Source organism: Peromyscus californicus, unplaced genomic scaffold (assembly GCF_007827085.1).
Source record: "Peromyscus californicus insignis strain IS unplaced genomic scaffold, ASM782708v3 Scaffold_3__1_contigs__length_106647218, whole genome shotgun sequence".
In the NCBI taxonomy this organism is placed as follows: domain Eukaryota; kingdom Metazoa; phylum Chordata; class Mammalia; order Rodentia; family Cricetidae; genus Peromyscus; species Peromyscus californicus.
The window spans coordinates 52566623-52584864 of record NW_026294551.1 but is presented as its reverse complement, the minus strand read 5'-3'; the positions used below and the strand labels follow the sequence as shown (position 1 = coordinate 52584864).

General features: G+C 53.7%; 3 protein-coding genes across 11 annotated transcripts; all 3 read right to left on the bottom strand.

Annotated features, from left to right (window-relative positions):
- Positions 1-2269: 2269 nt before the first annotated feature.
- Positions 2270-8206, bottom strand: Bcl6b (BCL6B transcription repressor). 2 transcript variants are annotated; one of them, XM_052756733.1, is made up of 9 exons: positions 8077-8206; positions 7343-7533; positions 6842-7063; positions 6382-6735; positions 5957-6081; positions 5167-5331; positions 4962-5092; positions 4737-4874; positions 2270-4409 (listed from the first exon to the last, which is right to left on the bottom strand). In XM_052756733.1, exons 2-9 carry the CDS (start codon positions 7519-7521, stop codon positions 4293-4295), a joined length of 1431 nt encoding a protein of 476 aa, XP_052612693.1. In that variant the 5' UTR covers positions 7522-7533; positions 8077-8206; the 3' UTR covers positions 2270-4292. The 2 variants fall into 2 exon arrangements, with proteins under 2 accessions (XP_052612693.1, XP_052612692.1); XM_052756732.1 differs by having other exon boundaries at positions 8012-8145.
- Positions 8207-13438: 5232 nt separating this feature from the next.
- Positions 13439-16175, bottom strand: CUNH17orf49 (chromosome unknown C17orf49 homolog). 8 transcript variants are annotated; one of them, XM_052756464.1, is made up of 6 exons: positions 16042-16172; positions 15789-15883; positions 15108-15209; positions 14257-14444; positions 13932-14036; positions 13439-13700 (listed from the first exon to the last, which is right to left on the bottom strand). In XM_052756464.1, exons 1-6 carry the CDS (start codon positions 16060-16062, stop codon positions 13636-13638), a joined length of 576 nt encoding a protein of 191 aa, XP_052612424.1. In that variant the 5' UTR covers positions 16063-16172; the 3' UTR covers positions 13439-13635. The 8 variants fall into 8 exon arrangements, with proteins under 8 accessions (XP_052612424.1, XP_052612422.1, XP_052612423.1 ...); XM_052756462.1 differs by having other exon boundaries at positions 15970-16167; XM_052756463.1 differs by having other exon boundaries at positions 13439-13696; positions 15970-16166.
- A 220-nt stretch (positions 16176-16395) lies between these two features.
- Positions 16396-18135, bottom strand: Rnasek (ribonuclease K). Its single transcript, XM_052757783.1, has 3 exons — positions 17939-18135; positions 17222-17298; positions 16396-16734 (listed from the first exon to the last, which is right to left on the bottom strand). Exons 1-3 carry the CDS (start codon positions 18014-18016, stop codon positions 16593-16595), a joined length of 297 nt encoding a protein of 98 aa, XP_052613743.1. The 5' UTR covers positions 18017-18135; the 3' UTR covers positions 16396-16592.
- Between the last annotated feature and the right edge of the window lie 107 nt (positions 18136-18242).

The following is an 18242-nucleotide window of genomic DNA, read 5'->3' as shown; positions in this document are numbered from 1 at the left end:
CCCCAGGACTCTGACCTTGAAACCTTGGGCTCAGAATTCATACCAGACCAGTGGGGAAAGAGGCAAACGAGGGGGATGGGATAAGGAGCTATGCTTTTAAGAAGTCTCAGCAGTTAAGAGCACTTGCTGTTCTTACAGAGCAGCAGGGTTCGGTTCTTGCCTGCACCCACACGAGTCAACACAGTGGCCTGTAACTCCTGTTCCAGGAGATCTGACACCCTCTTCTAGCCTCCACAGGCACTGTACCCATGTGGGTCACTTAAATTCACAGAGGGAAAAAACTCATCTACATAAAAATAAATATATAAACCAAGTTTGATTGCACAGGCCTGTCTGCAACCCCAGCTGTTTAAGGGACGGAGGTAAGAGGATGGCAAGCTCAAGGCTTGCCTGGACTACAGAGTGAAGGAAAAGCCAGCCTGAGCGACATAAGACTGTCTCAAAAACCCAAGGAGGGAGCCGGGTGGTGGTGGCGCAATCCTTTAGTCCCAGCACTCGGGAGGCAGAGGCAGGTGGATCTCTGTGAGTTTGAGGCCAGCCTGGTCTACAGAGTGAGATCCAGGCCAGGCTCCAAAACTACACAGAGAAACCCTGTCTCGAAAAACCAAAACCAAAACAAAACAAACAAAAAAACAAACAATCAAAAAAAAAAAAAAACAAATAAACAGACAAAAAACCCAGGGAGGGGCTAGAGAGATGGCTTAGTAGGGAAGGTGCTGATGACCTGAGTTCAATCCCTGGAACCCACAGAAACATGGAAGGGGAGAACTGACTCCACAGAGTTGTCCTCTGACCTCCACATGTACACATGCCATGGTGTATGCACACAAAAACATCATACACACATGTACAGTAATAGATATGTTAATAAAATTTGTGAAAACAAAAGCCCCTTCCCTAAACCCCAAGGGGGTTTTGGCTTAACAGGTTCAACCCCTTGCACCAAGCAAAACCAAACCAAACCATATTAACTTTCTCAGTTGCATATATGGAAAATAAAATAACTATGCCAAAATACCACGGGTCTGCAATCTCGTTGTAATTAGTCATAAGTAGGGGTACATCAATAGTATAGGAAATAGTTGAATCTCAGGAGTCGAGAGTCCAGTCTGGAGATCTCCAGATTCAGGGTACAGCCCCAGTCTTGACTTTATCACTTATTACTTGGTCAAGGCAGGTAACTTCTCAGTTCTTCCTCACCTGTAAACTGGGGAGAACACTCCCTACCTTTTAGGGCCACCAGGGGGCTAAATTAGTAAGTCTTGTGCACTAAAATGCTCTATTTAAGACCTGCCATTTAATAGATGGTAAGTAGCTGGTCTTATTTTCAAAAAGGGGACAAGCTGGAGTGGAAGGCGACAGAAACTTTTGCTTAGTATTTTGCCGCTTTTTTTTGTTTTTCAAATATAACCTAGGTTATGGACTTGTAAAAAAAAAAAAAATGAAGAAATCCAAGCAGTCCCTAAAATAGATGATCAGGCAGAACACTAGACTGAAGAAACATAATCACATTCATCTTTGTCACAGCTGAGGAAAGACCAGAGTGAGGTAACACTAGAATTAGTGACTTTTGGCCTTGGGCTAGAACACACCTGTGCACCCTGGACACATGGGTCAAGGGAAAAAAAGACATGTAGTGGACATTGGATAGATTCCAAGACATTAGGGCTGGGAGGTGGAGCGGGCACAGAGTGATGCACTCGGCCTTCTCCTGCTTGTTCTAGCTCACCTCGGTTGTTCCTTTTGTCTTTGTTTTCAAAACAGGGTTTCTCTGTATAGCTTTGGAGTCTGTCCTGGAACTTGCTCTGTAGACCAGGCTGGCCTTGAACTCAGAGAGATCTGCCTGGCTCTGCCTCCCGAGTGCTGGGATTAAATGCGTGTGCCACCGCCACCCAGCACCTCTGTTGTTCTTATGGGACCCAAGCCCTACCCATTTTCTTTGGAGATGGTTGTGTGTGACGGGTGGGTAGGTCACAAGTGTTAAGAACCCCTACTTGCATGGATGCATTTCCCAGCTTCTTGGTGCTTCCTACTTTCTCCCTGCAGCCTCCACACCTCAAGTCAGGAAGTGACTTCAGCAGGATGCAGGTGGCTCCGATAAGCTTCATGAAGTCACTGGTTCCTACACAATGAGCCGGAAGGCTTGGGCAGGGAGGGGAGAACCAGGACCATTGAAGAGGACTGGTGGGATGAACAGTGACATGAACACAGAATCCAAGTCCCCAGCCCCCTTCCCCTCCCCATAAACAGAAGCCTAGGACACACAGAGGGCATGAGAGGCTTCTTTATTCCAAGGATCTGATCTTGCAGGAGCTAACATCTCACCCCGGTACTTCCCACATGCCCATCCAGTCCGCCACACAGAAACCATAATACCTTCTCAATCTCTCCTCTGTTCCCACCCACCTTCAATTCTACATTCAGGTGATAGGAAAGGGGAGGAATGGCTTGCTCACCAGCCCTCAGCTGACTTAATTCTGGAAGCTCCGCCTTACAAATTCAAGTCTTCTTACCCAAGTCCTATCATCAAATAGGTCTCAGGGCAGCAAGAAGCAGGACTATAAATCAAGGCTCCCAAATACTGTCTAACATTCCAGACACTCCGTCTAACCAGGGAACTCCATCCCTAACACTTTCATCTACATGGTCTATACCGGGACCTGCAGCCCTCAGCTAACCTCATACACTATCTGGTAACCTGTTCACATAGAAGGGGCCTTTGGCCAATCCACCAACCAGTCTTTTAAAGCCTCGAAGCACGTAATTCCAAACACTAATCCTCCAATGACAACACATCCAGCATGGGACTCAGCCCCCTTTATCTTCCCCTGTAAAGTCCAGTATGTTCACTGGTCGCATGGAACTCGGCCCCCTTTATCTTCCCCTGTAAAGTCCAGTATGTTCACTGGTCGCATGGAACTCGGCCCCCTTTATCTTCCCCTGTAAAGTCCAGTACGTTCACTGGTCGCATGGAACTCGGCCCCCTTTAATCTTCCCCTGTAAAGTCCAGTACGTTCACTGGTCGCACACAGGAGTGTAGTGGGAGAAGACTGAGTCACAGACCCAGGTTCCCAGGTAAGAAAACTACCAAGCACCCATGAAAGAGGAAAGTTTTGTAATCTGGACACTTTCCAGAAGCTGTCCAAAAACATATTCAAAGACAAAGGGGCATATTGAACCCTAAGGAACATTCCAACCCAGCTGCTCATGCACTAAAGGATGGGTCAGACTTGTATTCAAGGTAAGGAATGTCATTAATTCTCTGGAGGTCATAACATTCTTAGGAACTGGACAGATAAGAACAGGTCGTAAAATCTCTGGTACAGATCTTTAGCTCTCTCCCCATGGAGATCCTAACTCAGTCCCAGTGGATCATGGGCTCAGCTCAGACCCTGAGGCAGGCTCTGTCTGAGATGGACACAGTGCATTCAAACCCAGGTGGATAGCTCAATGGAACAGTTTAGATGGTATGCCTTGTTGCAGGAAAGACTACCCACATCCATTTAGAATGAGGAGGAGGAGGAGGAATCCAGCCCCCACATCCCCAACCTTCAGGAGGAATTTATCATCTATATTTTGTGTTCATCAAAAAGTTCCCATCACCCTCCCAGACCTGAAAGGTTTCTTTCTATGACTAGCCTGCTAACAGGAGTTGCACCATCGGAATACCAGAGAGGATTCCTTACCCAATCTTCCATGTTCTCAGGGTTTGCCCCAGGAAAGCTGAAGGTTGCAGTCCTAGAACTGACAGACAAACCAACAGGCAGACAGACAGAAAAGGGACGATTCCAGAGAGAAAAGCCACCACAAAAACAAAGGAGAGAGCCAAGTGCTAGGTCGCCCTGCCAGCAGAGCAGCGCCCTCACCTTCTGTGATTCGGGTCACTTTTGATCACACTTGTGGAAGAGGCAAGTCAGAAATGCAAACAGAACAAAGGCCCTGTGCCGCCCACAGGCCTTAATAAATTATATTTACAGACAAACCATTTGAAATTGGGGGGGGGGGGGGGCGGTTCCCGTGAAGAGAGCAAGTTGTGTCTCTCCTTTTCCCCAGCCCCCTAGCTACCCAATCTGGATTGTGGGGAAGAGGTTTTGACCAGCAAAACGGAGACAGATCTAGCCAGGATCTGCCACCCCTGCTCTCCCCAGTACGAAATTAAGGTGACAGAAGTTTCTGATACCAGAGTGGCCTGGCACACTCCCATATTAAGCCCGTCAGGGAAGCCAAGCCTGGGCCTGGAGCTTTTGCAGCCCCCAGGGAGCAAGTGTGGTTCGGGTGTGGGGGGGACCCAGCTATGGCCCCCCGAGGATGTGGTAGCGCACTTTCGTGTTGGTGGCGGCCCCGTGTTTCTGACGCAGGTGCAGCCGTAGTTGACTCTTGTGCCGAAAATGCAGGCCGCAGGGGTCGCACTGTGGGAGGACAGGTCTGTTAGGGCCCCACCTTCCCACAACCACCTTTTGGTTGGGGCGGGAAGGGGAACTGTCCAGCTCTCCGCGGACAATCAGCCCTTCAGCATTCACACCCAGAATTCCCCTGGGGCGCCCAGGGCCTTGCCTTACTTAACAAACGCATCAACACCTGTTAGCGCCTTGGGACAACAATTACCCCGCCTCTCTCCGCAGTCCAAGCCCCTGATTCACTCGGACTCTTTTTCCAAGGAATCTAGCCCCGGTGGCCAGACCAGGCCCCTGCCTGCGTACGTGGGGGATAACGGCTGGGCCGTGTAGGGTACCCACGTGGTACGGCTTCTCCCCCGTGTGGATGCGAACGTGGCTTTTGAGGGTCTGTAGGTGGCGGAAGCGGGTTCCGCAGGTGGGGCATGGATAGGGCTTCTCTCCGGTGTGGATCAGCACGTGTGCGCGGAGGTGCGCCACCTGAGGAGGGGCGGAGCCTTGAGAGCGCCCCCGGGAGGGGCGGAACCCTCAACGCTCCTCCCACTCGCCTTCCAGCCCTCTCCCAACCTGGACGAATCGCGAGCCGCAGGTCTCACACTTGTACGGTTTCTCTCCAGAATGGATGCGGCTGTGCGTTTTTAGGTTAGCTGGTCGGTTAAAACGTGCTCCGCAGATGGAGCAGCGGTAGGGCTTTTCTCCTGCAAGTAGGGAGGAAGACAGTCAGATCGCCTTAAGAGAACGATGGGCGTGAAGACCAAGACCCCCCTCCTACCTGTGTGCACCGTGCGGTGACTAGCCAGGTTGCCCTTATAGCGGAAGGCAGAGCGGCACAGCTGGCATTTATAGGGCTTCTCCTCGTCCCCTGGAGCTAAGGCGTCCAGCCCCGAAGAGCAACCGGCCACAGTCTCACAGTTCTGGCAGCCGAAAAACTCACCTCCTGGGAAGGGTGGAGAGCAATGACAACCTTAGTTTTTATTCATCGAGGACTTCCCAGGTACCAGTGAATCCACAACAGAACACTAGTAGGATCTGTTTGCCTCTTTAACCCCTAATTTACTGTGAAGGCTCCTGGGGACTCACTTGGCTTGCTCACAGCCATATAGTCTGTAGGATAGTTAGTAGTATGCTTATAATTTTTCGATGGTAGTGACAGTATGTGGAGGTTCTTGCAAGTGGGTGGAGGTTTCTGTTTCTCTCCTTTCTTGCCTCACTCTGGGTGACAGACTGCCAGAGAAGGCCTGCCAAACTCTGGGCAGATTGTTCAGTCCTGGATTGGGCTAGGCCAGAACTTCCCAAACTGTGCTGCTTCTTGGAAGTACATGGAGAACTTAAATTTTTTTTTTTTTTTTTTTTTTTTTTTTTTTTTTTTTTTTTTTTTTTTTTTTTTATGATTGGTCGCCACTCAGATATTCTGACTGATGAGGTGAAACTTCACAGAAGGGTCCAATTTGCAGTCAAGTTTGGGAACTGTTAAACAGGTCTTTTCTGAGGTCTTTTGGTCCAGATTGACCTGGAACAGCCACAGGAGAGAAGCCAGAAGAGAAAGAAGGGCTCTTTCTTACCTGGTGGTGGGTGAGGCTGCTTAGAAGTTGATCCAGAAGTCTCTTGTGCGCGGGGTGTGAAGAGGTAGGGGGTATTTGCTGGAGCTCCACATTTGAATCGCGCAGTGGTAGTAGTTAGAGATAGCCTAGGCAGATGGTAGGAGCCACAGAAAAGGTTAGGGATTAACCTACACACACACACACACACACACACACATGTCCCGGGGTGGGGAGGAGAGAATGCTGCCTTTTTTCCTGGAAAATATGGACCTATATCTTCTGGAAGGGAGCTAATGTTAATCAATAAGCCACATGCCCTCTGGCCTCTGACCAGCTCCCTGAGGTGGGCTAGTTTCTCTGAAACCCACCCCCAGATTGCCCCTCAATGGCTCTGCCTCCTAGAGCAGGCCAGTCTCTAAAACTCTCGGGAGCTGCAGATTCTCTACCTGCTCTGGAGACCAGGCATGGGTCCTTCTTCGCTGCTGCTGCTGCTGCTGTTGCTGGAGGCTTCGTCCCCACTAGGGAGCCTGGCTTGGGGGCAAGGTTGACCAGAGCTCTCCCCAACCAGGCTCCCTGCTTGTGAAGTCTGAGAATTTAGCACAATAAATTTGTACTTTTTCCAGTTGCAGGCCTTAGGGTCTGGGCTGGCTGGACTCGGGGAGCCTTGACTGCAGCTTCGAGACTCAGTAGGGGGGTCTGGGTGTCCTTCTGAGCGCCTGGGACTACCTGGTGGAGGGGCTGTCGGCGGGCTTGGGGGTTCTGCCTCCAGGGGCCGCAGGGAGATGCCTAGAGGTTCATAGCTAGAGAAAGTATGACGGCCATTAACACCGTTTCCTAATCCTGTTTTTGCCCATAATCCGCGGAGCACCACTTCCACAGAGACCACAAACCCCGTGGTTCATTCACCTGGCTTGGATGAAGCGGTGGCAGGCTTGGACCACATGTTCCATCTGCAAATAAGTGGCAGCCGCAAGGACAGCTGGTACGGTGGCCTGAGAGAGGCGAAGCCTTGAAGTGTACATGAAGTCCAGAAGCGGAGCAAAGCCCCTGGCTTCTGGCCCCCCAGGCAGAGAGAGTACATCCACTCCGACTCCTGCCCGGCCTCGGAAAACTGAATAGAAGAAGCCACTGGAGAAGAGACGATTGGGCCATGTTAGGAAGTGGGGGACCAAAGGAGACACAGGACACTTTAGAGTCTTGCTTCCCAACTAGCACGGCTGCCCCAATTCTTGGCTGCTCCTCCAGGCTTCTCTTCTTCCTTCCCATCCCCTCCCCTCTGCCTCCCCAGTTCTGGATTACAGGTGGGGGCCACTATCCCCAACTTCCCTCGTGCGCCGGATTGCCTCTCCACGGCCTTGTGACTCTGTTCTCTACCCAGTTAGTCCCAGGACCCCTACCCCCTCGAACCTGCAGGCGATAAGAACTGCCTTGTGTGCTCTTAGGGGTTGCCCGCCAACCAGCAGCGTGACGTCAGTGAGGATCCCGCGCAGGCGCAGCTCGTTCAGATTGCCAAGCACGTCGGAGGAGTGGCGCGTGAACTCTCGGACGTAGCCCAGCGCTCCCTCTGGAGCCGCTGGGGAACCCATAGCGACCCAGGCCTGCGCCAGCCACGGAGAAAGTTAGGGGATCCAGGCATGCCTAAGATACATTCTCTTTTCTGCTGGTGCTTTCTTCCCGGGGTGCCCCTAGAGTCAAAGCCATCAGATAGCGGGCCCAGCGTCACCAGCCCCACTTAATTCATCTCGTTCATCTTGCCCTCAGCCGTCGCTTCTTTGCCTTTGCTGGATCGCAGAGCTCTTGAAACAGGTTAGAAATTCTCGTACCTCCGCCTGAAGGGCGAGCGTGAGGACTTCCGCACCCCCCGCAAGCAGTGCGTTGGTTCGACTCCAGCTACCTCATCCATTACCTTCCTTTTCTCTGCTTTCCCGCGCGCCTGGGTCCCAGGTACCAGACCTTGCCTGGGGACCACATATGATCTGCAGCCCACACCCTTCCACGCCCATGCGCCTCCTATCTCTAGATCCCATACTCCCCAATCTCTTTTTAGCATAATTTCTGGGATTCAAGTCTTCTTACCATCAACAAACCCCAGCCCACTTTGGGGACCCAGAAGTCTGATTTCTTCAAGGTCTGGTTCTTACCCCTGTCCTGCAGGGGCTGCGGCTTCTCTCCTCGAGGGGGGCGGGGTCTCTCTTCTCTTTCGGCCTCGGCTCCTTTATCCGGCCGGGATGTCGGGGGCGGGGGTAGAGGTGGGGTGAACCCGTGGGTCGGTATCCTTCCTTCCTCTTTCGCTCTCCAGATGGTGAGCCCGGGGCGGGGTCTCTGTCTTAAACGCTGTATCTCAGAATCGTGGGGTGGTCGTATCGTGGGGGGGGGGGGGTTGGTTCATTAAACGAGCACCCGAGGATGAGGATGTTAGAATTGGAGAGGTTAGTGATGTAGAAGGTGGTAATATGGGAGCCTTGTGTCGTCGGAGGACCTGGGACAGCGAGAATTGAGTTTTGGGTTTTGGAAGAGAGTGCCTGTTGAAGGAGAAAGGAAATACCGTAAAACTCCCCTTTCCAATGTACTGGAATCAGGGAGCAAATAGAGAGCCCAAGTGGTATCTGGTTTGGGCGGGCGGTAGTGGACTCCCGAGGGGGCTCAGACAGTGGGAAAAGGAGGCGTGATTGACAGGCAGGGTCCACAAAAGGAGGGGCTCTGACCAGGCGGGGTAAGGAGAGGGCGGATATGATTTCTAGTTCGTTTCCTTCCATTGTCCTGCGACCGGACGGCTCCTGCAGCTGCTTCCCCTCGAGGAGGTGGGGAAAGCCCCGGGTGGGGACCGAGAGACGTTCGGGAGACCTAGGCGTCCGGCCTCTTTCTCCAGACTCTCTCCTGAACCCTTTTAGGGATCCAGAGAGACAGACTCCCTCCCAAAGCCCTGCTGCTCTCGGTCAGTCCTAGCTCACTAGGGCCTCGAGCACCCGCCGGTCGGCTGCGCTTAGAGTCTGGCGGGACGCCGGGGTCCAGCGCGGCAAGTAGGCAAAGCTCGGCAATGTGTGCATCCTTCCACGAGGGGGCGGACGAGCACTAGCCTCGCTTCGCCCCTAGGTCTCCTCCCGGCTGGGGATGTGCTCAGACCAGGGAGCTGGATGCGTTCAGTCTGGGCCACCGAAACCTTCCGCTGCCTTCTCTTTGCGAGAGTTTATTCTGCACCTCTGTCTCTTAGTGGGGCACTTAGGTAGAGGACGGAAGAGTTAGGGCCTCCGAAGGAAACTCAGGCTGGAACTCTCGTGGAACTGGCCTTGGAATGAGGGGAGTGGTTGGGACGAGGAGTGGGGTCTTGAGCCTGGGAACACAGGACTGTCTTTTCTAATTAGATAGGCGTGAATTTTTACTGAACATTAATATGAACGTTGGGTGGAGTAAACAAAGACAGGGTTGAGGAGAAAGGGAGGAAGAAGCGGTAACCTTATTTTAAGTACTCCATCCAGGAGACAGGCAGGGACCACACCCTTAGATTTTTGTTTGGGGAGCCTTGTGGTGGGAGGATGAGGTTTGCTTGAAGAAGAGGGGCTAGAGCTGAGCCCAGGGGCAAAGCAGGAGCTCTTTGGTTATGGCGTCAGGAGCATATGTAGCTGACCAAGAATGACCGGCCATGGAGCTGCAGAAGTGGGCCTGAGGCCTCTCCCTTCCGTTCCAGGGGGGCGTTTTTTTTTTGTTTGTTTGTTTGTTGTTTTTGAGCAAACAGACACACAACAAACAAAACAGCAGATCAGGATAACCTAAGGATTCTGGATGAAGATGTGTCTTTCCTTTGTCAGGGTTATTTTGGTCTCTATCCAATTTTTAACCTCCAAATTCGAGGTGAAAACACCAAGGGCTCCCTTTGATGTCAGGATGGAGTTAGGTATGTGGCCAGTTTTGGGGTGCTGCTTGCCATAGGATGTTATTATAGCCCATGGGGCCTGTTTTTTAGTCTTGAGAGCTAATAGCAAGTTGGAAGTTTTAAAGGTTGGGCGTGGGATTCTGATGACCCTGATTTTGAGCCTGCCCATCTCTGTTGTTTTGGTCTACTGGGAGATCCTTCCGAGTGTTCTGTGTTTCAAGGTTTAGAAGAGATTGTTTGGGGACATAAAATTCAATTTGGAGCTTTTTAGGAAACATACATTGAGTTGGAGGCAGAGCAGGAAGCTCGGAGCAAGTTCGAAGGCCTTTGTAGTTGAGGACTTGTTTTGGGGGGCAAAGTTTTATATCTGAATCTTGTGGAAACTCATTTTGAGGGGAGGATATTCCTGTGTACATGTTTAGGTATGAAACTCTTCTGGGGGAGAGACTATGAGAACACCCCTCCCCCTGTAGGATAGTTTGGGGGTGTCCGATTTGGGGGTGTCTTGTCACTGGCCACCTTTGGTGACGCGGAGATAGATCTTAAACTGAGATCAGCCTAGAAGCTCACCTATTCTAGAGCACATTTCTGGTTTAGGTTGTCTTTTGCTGATGGCCCCCTCTTGCCCCAAATTCCAGAAAGTTCTATTTTAGTGAACCCCCAAATAAGCCAAGGGTTTGAAGGGAGAAGCCTGGAAAAAGCGGTATGTTTCATCATAGACTTATTAGGATATGGCTTATTGAGCTGAGGGGGAAGAGGTGGCTTCGCACTCTGAACCCCGATTTCTCATGGAAGAAAAAAAAAAATCAGTTTAGAGGAAAACGAGGTGTCTCTTGTTAAAGTGGGTGCGTCTGACCAATGTAGTGTTGCTGAAACTGACAAGGAGGGCCTGAAGTGGGCTACAAGGAGTTGATTCCTGCACCCTGATTTTTTAGGATAAAAGCCCCAAACAGAAAGCAGACTAGGAATGAGGGTGAACTGAGGGGGAGGGGTTCCCAGCGGCAGCAGGGGCTAGAGGGTAAGCCAGGCCAGATATTCCCGCCTAGGTCCCTGTTCTCTTCGGCTCTCCTCCCCTCTCTCCCTCCCACCGCCCACCCCCCCAACCCAAGGAAAAAAAAAAAAACCTGCCTGTGCAATAGCAATGGCAGATTCCAGTCCTCCAGGCTTTCCTAAACCACCACGGAGACCAGCCAGGGGGGAGGGAAGGGGAGGGGAGGATCGGGCTTTCCTGCTTCCTTGAGACAGGGGCAATGAGCTTGACCTCTTGGCCCCTAGCCCTCTAAAGAGTGTCCCCTGGTCTGGAAGCCAGGTGTCCTGGACCCTAGCCCCCAAGCGGGGGGGCCTGGAGAAACGGGAGGAGGAAGGAGGGAGGGAGTGACTTCCAAAATTGGCATCGGGACAGAGCAGGGCTGGCGGGAGGCAGGAGAAAGACAGAATTTTCCTGAAAAAACGGGGGTATCTAAGGACCCCAAATTTGGGTAGCTAGTCCAGGACCGTCTTCCCAACGTCCTAGATTTTTTTGGGATTTTTTGGGGGCCCCGGGACCCCTCTAGATGGGGTGAGGAATGTAGTGTTGGGGGAATCTGACTGGGGCATTGCAGCTGCCTCTCCCGCCGAGTTGGAGACGGATGGGCTGGGACGGGTTTTGGGGGGGGTGTCCCCAGTTCTGACTGGGAGTGGAGGAACCCCTCCAGAGCTCTCTTGTGGGGGTCCCCCTCCCCAGGGCACCCCCCAGTCCTTGAGCCAGCTGAGAGGAAGGAGGCCAGCGATGCGACTGGGCGACTCTTTTCTCCTGCACCCCAAATGTGAGGGATGCACCCCCAAATTTGCTCCTTTCAAAATAGGGGACCAGGATCTCAGGGGAGAGTAGCTGAGGTAAGTGGGGAGGAGAGTGTCCCCTGTTTTCAGGAGAGACGTGGCGGTTGGGGGGGAGGTTTGGAGGTGCGTGCTGGGGTGGGGTTGGGCTCTGTAACTCTTGGAATTGGGGGGATGACCAGAGAACCTTTCTCTTGTACCCCTAAGATGTAGCCCCCCAGATTGAAACCAAAGCCTGAGACTTGAGAGCCTCCCAGGATCCCCAGACATTAGGATAGTGTTTGATAATTTTTACCCCCCACAAAAGCTTTGCTGAGATGGGCGCTGGGTATAGCAGTTGTTTGGGGGGCTCTGGAAGGTCTAAGGAGCAGGAGGCCTTGGCAGGGCTTGATATAGAACAGGTAGTAGTCTTGGAGAGGGTCTGACATCCTCAGGGGGGCCTAAAAAGACTGCTTACACACACCATCTTAGATTTTTTTGATTGCTAAGAGTTTTGGGGGGTGTGTCGGAAGCTTGGTGGTGGTTAAGGGTGGGATGAGAGTTGGGAGATTAATATTTGGGTATTACAGAGTTTTTCGTTTTAATTTCCAGAAGAAACTTTTGCCTTCTGGGAGATTCTTTTTAAAATCAAGTCTTGGACAGGAGGAAAAGGCTAAGGGAAGGCCTACGGTTGGGGGTGGGGAGAGACATGTTTGTCTCTGCTTAAACGTGGCTCTCAGGGGTGGGCCTGCCTGCCTGGGCCTGGTGAATGGGCTAATGAGTGTTGCTGTAGGGGTGGGGCGTGGGTCTTGGGGGGCCATGGGGATGGCAGCAGCACTTGGGGTTGAATACTTGGCCCTCAGGTCCAGATGGGCTTCTCCCTGGGCTCTGCTGCTCCCCTTTCTCCCTGGCCTCCATTTCCTGCCTTTGGCCTCCATCTTGTGGCAGGCCCAGGGCCCAGGGTGACTTCCGGCCCCCCTCTCTCAACCGTGTTCCAGCCCCACCACCTCTGGACTGCCAACTCCCAACCCTGCTGTCCTTGGCCCTGTCTCTTCTAGCATTTCTCTTGGGTTCTGACCTAGGGAGGGAGGAATGGACACAGAAAGCCTTCGGTCCCTGCCTTTGTCGGGAGGCAGTCTGTTGGTCTTCCCTGGTCATTCTGTTTCCTCTGCCCCTAGCCTCAGGATCCCCAGAGCTGAATTCCTCCAGAGGTGAACAGTGTGCCAAGCTTATCACACTGAAGCCATCTCCCAGGCCCTATCCTTCCTATTGCCTGCTAAACTACGATTGCTGGGGGGCCATGTTTTTGGGGGGCCATGTTTGCCGTCCGCACCTCCTCCACCCTCCATCCCGGGGGGTCTTCACGGTGCTGCCTTGTGCCGTCTTCCTCCCGACCCATCCGAGTCCTGCCCCCGCCCCAGCAGCACACTGTGGTTTGTGCGGCACTGTGGCCACGTCCAAACCACACTGTGGTGTTAGAGCGAGGGTGGGGGAGGCCGCCCTGGAGGAGCAGCACAGGAACAAAACCTGTCCGCGCTATTGTCGTGGAGTTCTGGCAAGGTGGGGCAGGGGAGTCTGAACACCGGAAAGAGCCCCTCTAAAATCCCCAGGTAGTCAGTACCAGTTGTCAGCAGCCCTGGGAGTAAGTTCTGGCCCCACAGAGCAGAGTGGAGCCTTGGTTGCCCACACCCAGCTCTCCTGGCTCTAGCAGCACAGAAATATTGGCACTGGGAAGTGAGTCTGCCAATATTGGCTGTGCTGCTCCGGGCAGGGTGGTGAGAGCTACTGAGAAGGGGCCGGCCCGAGGGCTGAGGAGAGGGAGAGCAGCAGCAGCAGCATGCCGAGAGAATGTTTTATTATAATTTTCTGTATAAAAATGTCCATCAGACGGAGGTCAGAGGGTGAGGGCACATGTTTCTCAGGAACAAGGTGGACAGCTCCAGTGGCTTTCGGACCCTCTCTCACGCAGTCCTTGCTTAGAGTCCCCGGTGATCCACAGGTCCACGGTGAACAGTGAGGGTCAGAGGTGGCAGGCTCAGCAGGAGAGTAGAGGAGCATCAGCAGAGGTCGAGAGAAGGCCAGAGTCCAGGGTCAGGCTGTCTGGAACAGGAAGTAAAACGGACCGAGATGGAGCAAGCCCGGAGGATGTTTCCAAGAAAGCCTCACCTCCTCAAACATCATATTACTAACTGACCCAACCCCCTGCACTGAGTGTCTTCCCTTCTGAAGCCCTTGCACGAGAACGGGGCTTCTGCTGGGACCCTCCCCGGCCATCCAGGTGAGCGCTGCTTCACCACCCCAGCCATGTGGGAGGGGGAGGACGACTCCTACCCTGGTCAAAGTTGAGTTTCTTGGCTGGAGGAGTTTCTCCTAGCCCTTCTACGTCCACCAGGTCGCTGTTGGCGTCCGAGTCGTGCAGAGCACTGAGTGTCACATCTGGGGGGGGGGGGGGCATAGGCTAGGTTCTAGGTTTCCTGACTGCTTTCCCTCCTCCCGGTTCTCCAAAGCCTCATGCTCGACACACCCCTCTACCCGGTCTGAAATCACCACAGAGTACAGAGGAGCGACCTGTCCTTTGACCCAGGCCCAATTCTCTCATTGAGTCTCAGATAGGACCTTTAACCCCTACCCTAGGCAGCAACTCCACAGCCCTCACCAGCCTTCTGTTTCTTTAGGGGAGGACCCCCAGCTTCAGGGACACTGGAGCTGCTGGGTGGAGGGGCGGTTGGAGGTGAGAGGACCCCAGATGTCATCTTCTTGGGCCCTTTCTTAGGTGACTCAGTTGGAAGAGGGATGCCAGAGTCTTCATATACTTTTCGCTTTACAGTGGTCTTTATCTGAGCCCTGAAGATAAGAGAAAGCAGATTAGGGAGACTCATCAGAGAAGCCGAGGGAAGAGGGGAGGGGAGGAATAATGGACCACTTTGAAGGAATTCTAGGAGTTCTTCATAAATATCCAGATCAAGGCCCTAATCCATGTGGAATAAGGGGTCCCCCCCCACACTCAGCAGCTTTGCGCCCCCTTAGGGCTAATGGGTTATGAAGAAAGGAGTCCCTGAACAGAGCAGCCAGGAAGGCCCTTTTCATGATCCTCTGGGAGAGATGTATGGATGTACAGGGCCACCAGGTATGTTGTGGTGACAGAAAGGTAGACTGAGACTTTTTTATGGATCCTGAACAACTAACTAGTCCAGAATGCATCTCTGGAAATACTAGTCTCAAGGATTTATATAAATAGCTAGGGAACCCTCATCATCAAATACACCCATTAAGTATCTGGGCACCTGAAAATAAAATTCTCTGAAGGTCCTAATTAACACTGCATCTCCTGAACTTCCGACCAATTGCCACAATTATTATGTTCTTTCAGTCTTCAAGGAAATGCTTTAAAACAAACAAGCAACGAAGTAGGAAAGATGCTGAGCTGGGGGTTCTGAGAAAGGACGATGGGTAAGGAGAAGAAAGGTGCCCACCCCTCCCCTTTCTCTGCCAGCCACCCCCCCTCACACTGTCCGTTCCTTGATGACACAGCTGATGTGATTAAGATCGTCCCCAAACCGCTTCACAGCAGCCCTCAGCATCTCTATCTCCGTCTCCGTCCACTTGGCACTGTCGGAAGGGGAGAAGGGTGGTAGCAAAAATGGAAGGGGTGTGTGGAGCCAGCCCACAGGCTATTCCGTCCACAGCCAAGCAGCCTCTTCCCCCTAGTCTCCGGGGCACCTTTCAAAGATTGGTAAAGAGGACCTCCTTAAGAAAAGCCCTGGGACAAACCGCTAGCCACATGAAACTGCATCCAGAGCCACTTGAAAACATCTCTTTTCATCAAGTACCAGCTGCTACAAACAACCCACAGAAACCAATGCAAAAAGTAGGGGGGCTTACAAACAGAACCCTTGAAAGATGTGTAGCAACACTCTGAGGGATTGATTCCACAAGGCTCGGGGTGGGTGGGAGACAGTACGTCGGTTTGCAGCGGGGGGGGGGGGGGGGGGGGGAACGGGGGACTGTGGACCTGGCAGTATCTTCAACCTGTCATTCACTAATTCAACAATGATCAACAACTACACTGCCCTGGGCCAAGCAGCACAGAGGAATTAATATGATCTCCCTGCGCTAGAGAGGGTCGTGTCTGTGACCGGATCCAAGCGACTGCTCTCGGCGTCCAGGTCCTAGGCTGGTCTCACGTACCCGGCAGGGGAAGAGTCCGACACTGGATGCAGCTGCATAGTCAGCTCCCCGAGCTTCGTGAAGGCGGCGCCGGCCGCCGAGAAGATCTCTCCAACCTAGGGGCGGAGCAGCATTACGGGGGGCCGGCAGCGCGCCGTCCCACCCCAGCCTCCGATCAGCCCGCCCCCCGCCCAGCGCGCACCAGCCGGGAGCCAGGCAGGGGGCCCACCCTCCCGTGGCCGCCAGGGAGCGCAGTCCGCGAGGGAGGTCGAACCTTGGTGGACGCTGACGTCATGGCCCCGCGCACCTCCTCACGGAGACGCTCCGCCGCCGCCGCCACCACGCGAGCTGGAAACCACGGAGCGCCGGGCAGCCGGCCGCTCTGGCGCCCGCGCAGGAAGTCCCGCCCTCCTTGCAGCCGATTGGCTGACACCCGACCTTCCCCCCCCCCGCCCGCCCAGTCACTCCGGTCGCCTCGCTGCGCGGAGGAAGACGCGATGGAAGACGTCGCCTCACTTCCGGCTGGCTTCATTCTACTTCCGTCGAAGGGACGGGACTCCTCGGAGAGGCTAGGCTCAAGTCTTTCGAGCCCAGGCCCGCCCCCTCCCTGAAAGCACAGACGCCAAGCTCAGGAGAACCGCTGCTTTTTATTGTGGTTCAGGATAGGGCGCGGTCAGCACCGGCCCCCTCCAGGGTTTGCAGGGCCAGGGATGCGGTCCTGCCGGGGGTAACTCGGCCCCGGAGGACGCCAGATGGGTGGGACAGACGGGGCCGAGGAGTCCTTAAATAGAGAAGGGGGGTGGGGAGGGAGAGCCCGGCTGCGCTCTAGCGCACCATGTATTCCTTTCGCTTATTGAGCCGAACTTGGCAGAAGGAGAAGCCGCCGAGGAGGAGGTAGAGGCCCGCGGCGATGAAGCAGTTGTAACTGACCTGCTCGTACAGGCTGTATATGTTCTGAGGGCCGTTCCTGGAGGGTGGCGAGTAAGCAGGGACATGTCAGTCACCCGGCATCCAATACGCACGTAGTACTGTGCACCAGACACCATGCTAAACGCGTTGACGTCTCTAATAGTCTTCCTGACAACCATACGGGATGAGTTCTATCATGGGATCCATTTTTGCAGAAGTAGATGAAGGCTCAGGAAGGCCAAACATTAGAAGAGGCCACATCTAAGCTGGTGGGCTTGGGGTGGCCACGGAAGCCTAGCTTGCAAGACTGCTCCCCAAATGCATTTTTTTAAAACACTTTTTATGCTGGGGATTGAAACTAGGGCCTTGCATGTTAAGCACACGTTTGCCACTGAACTACTTTATAGACAGCAGCTCTCTTCTTGCAGTCCCTCACTTAAGGCCATAAACGTCCAGCCTTCAGCAGTGTCTCCCACATAATTCTGAGCCCAGACCCTGCTACTTCTCATCTGCGCCCAGGATTGCCTAAGTCCCCGACCACTTACTCAAAATCTTTCTCTGTGAAGGGAACGTCCTCAATTAACACAGCAGAGTGGACATTGAAAAATATCCCGAGCATTATCTGGAAGAACAAAGGTATAGGTAGGTAGGTTGTCAAATTCTGGCACCTTACCCCTTGGTGGCTCCCTAAGCTCCTCCCATTTCTAATGTTGGCCCAACACATGCCCCTTAGATAACCAGAAAGGGCTAGGAGCAGGGTGGTTGTAGCTGGATTCGGACTCAGCCATCTGGAGTAGGGCATGAGGTAGGACACTGGGAAGAGTGGCTGGGTACAAGGGGGTATAGCAAACAGCTCTCCAAGACGCGTCATTATCATGGGACCAGGCGTAAGAGAGGAGGGAAACCCAGCACTTCATATTTCTGAATGTGAAGGCCGGTAGAGCCCTGGAGAAGAGCAAGCACACTTCTTCCTCGCCTCCATCCAACTCAAGCATGTCTCAGGGGCCTAGCTCTTGTTTACCTTGAGGGGTCCGCAAACTTACCAGCGTTGGCTCCCATTCCCAGGGTCCTGCCCCATCACCCTGTCGCTCTAGTTCCCATTTTTTTTTCCGATCTAAGTTCCGTCTCGTTTTCCAGAGACTAGCTAGCCAGACCCTTAATCTGTCTGCTACTTCCAAAGGCCTGGGGGTTCCCGGCCTCCCAACCCTTCAACCCCGGAGCCCCTCAGGCCGGCTCCGATTCTCGGGGGGCAGCCCTCTCACCAACATGATCACTCCCCAGGCGCTGAGGACAATGCCACAGGCGGCCAGCTTCGGCCCACAGCACAGGAGCGACGCCATGGAGGAAGGAGGGAGGGATCGCTAGAGACTGAAGATCGAGGCGCAGAAGCGGCGAGAGGGAACCCTGGAGACGCCGGGGACACGGAGCTGGATTTGGGGACTTGCGCGGCGCCGAGCGGCGGGGGCGTGGCCTTGGGCGCGGACCACTCTGGGGCGGGCAGGGAGCGCTGCGCCAGGCGGAGGGCCAAGCCTCGGGCGGAGGACGCGGGGCCAGAATCCGAAGCAG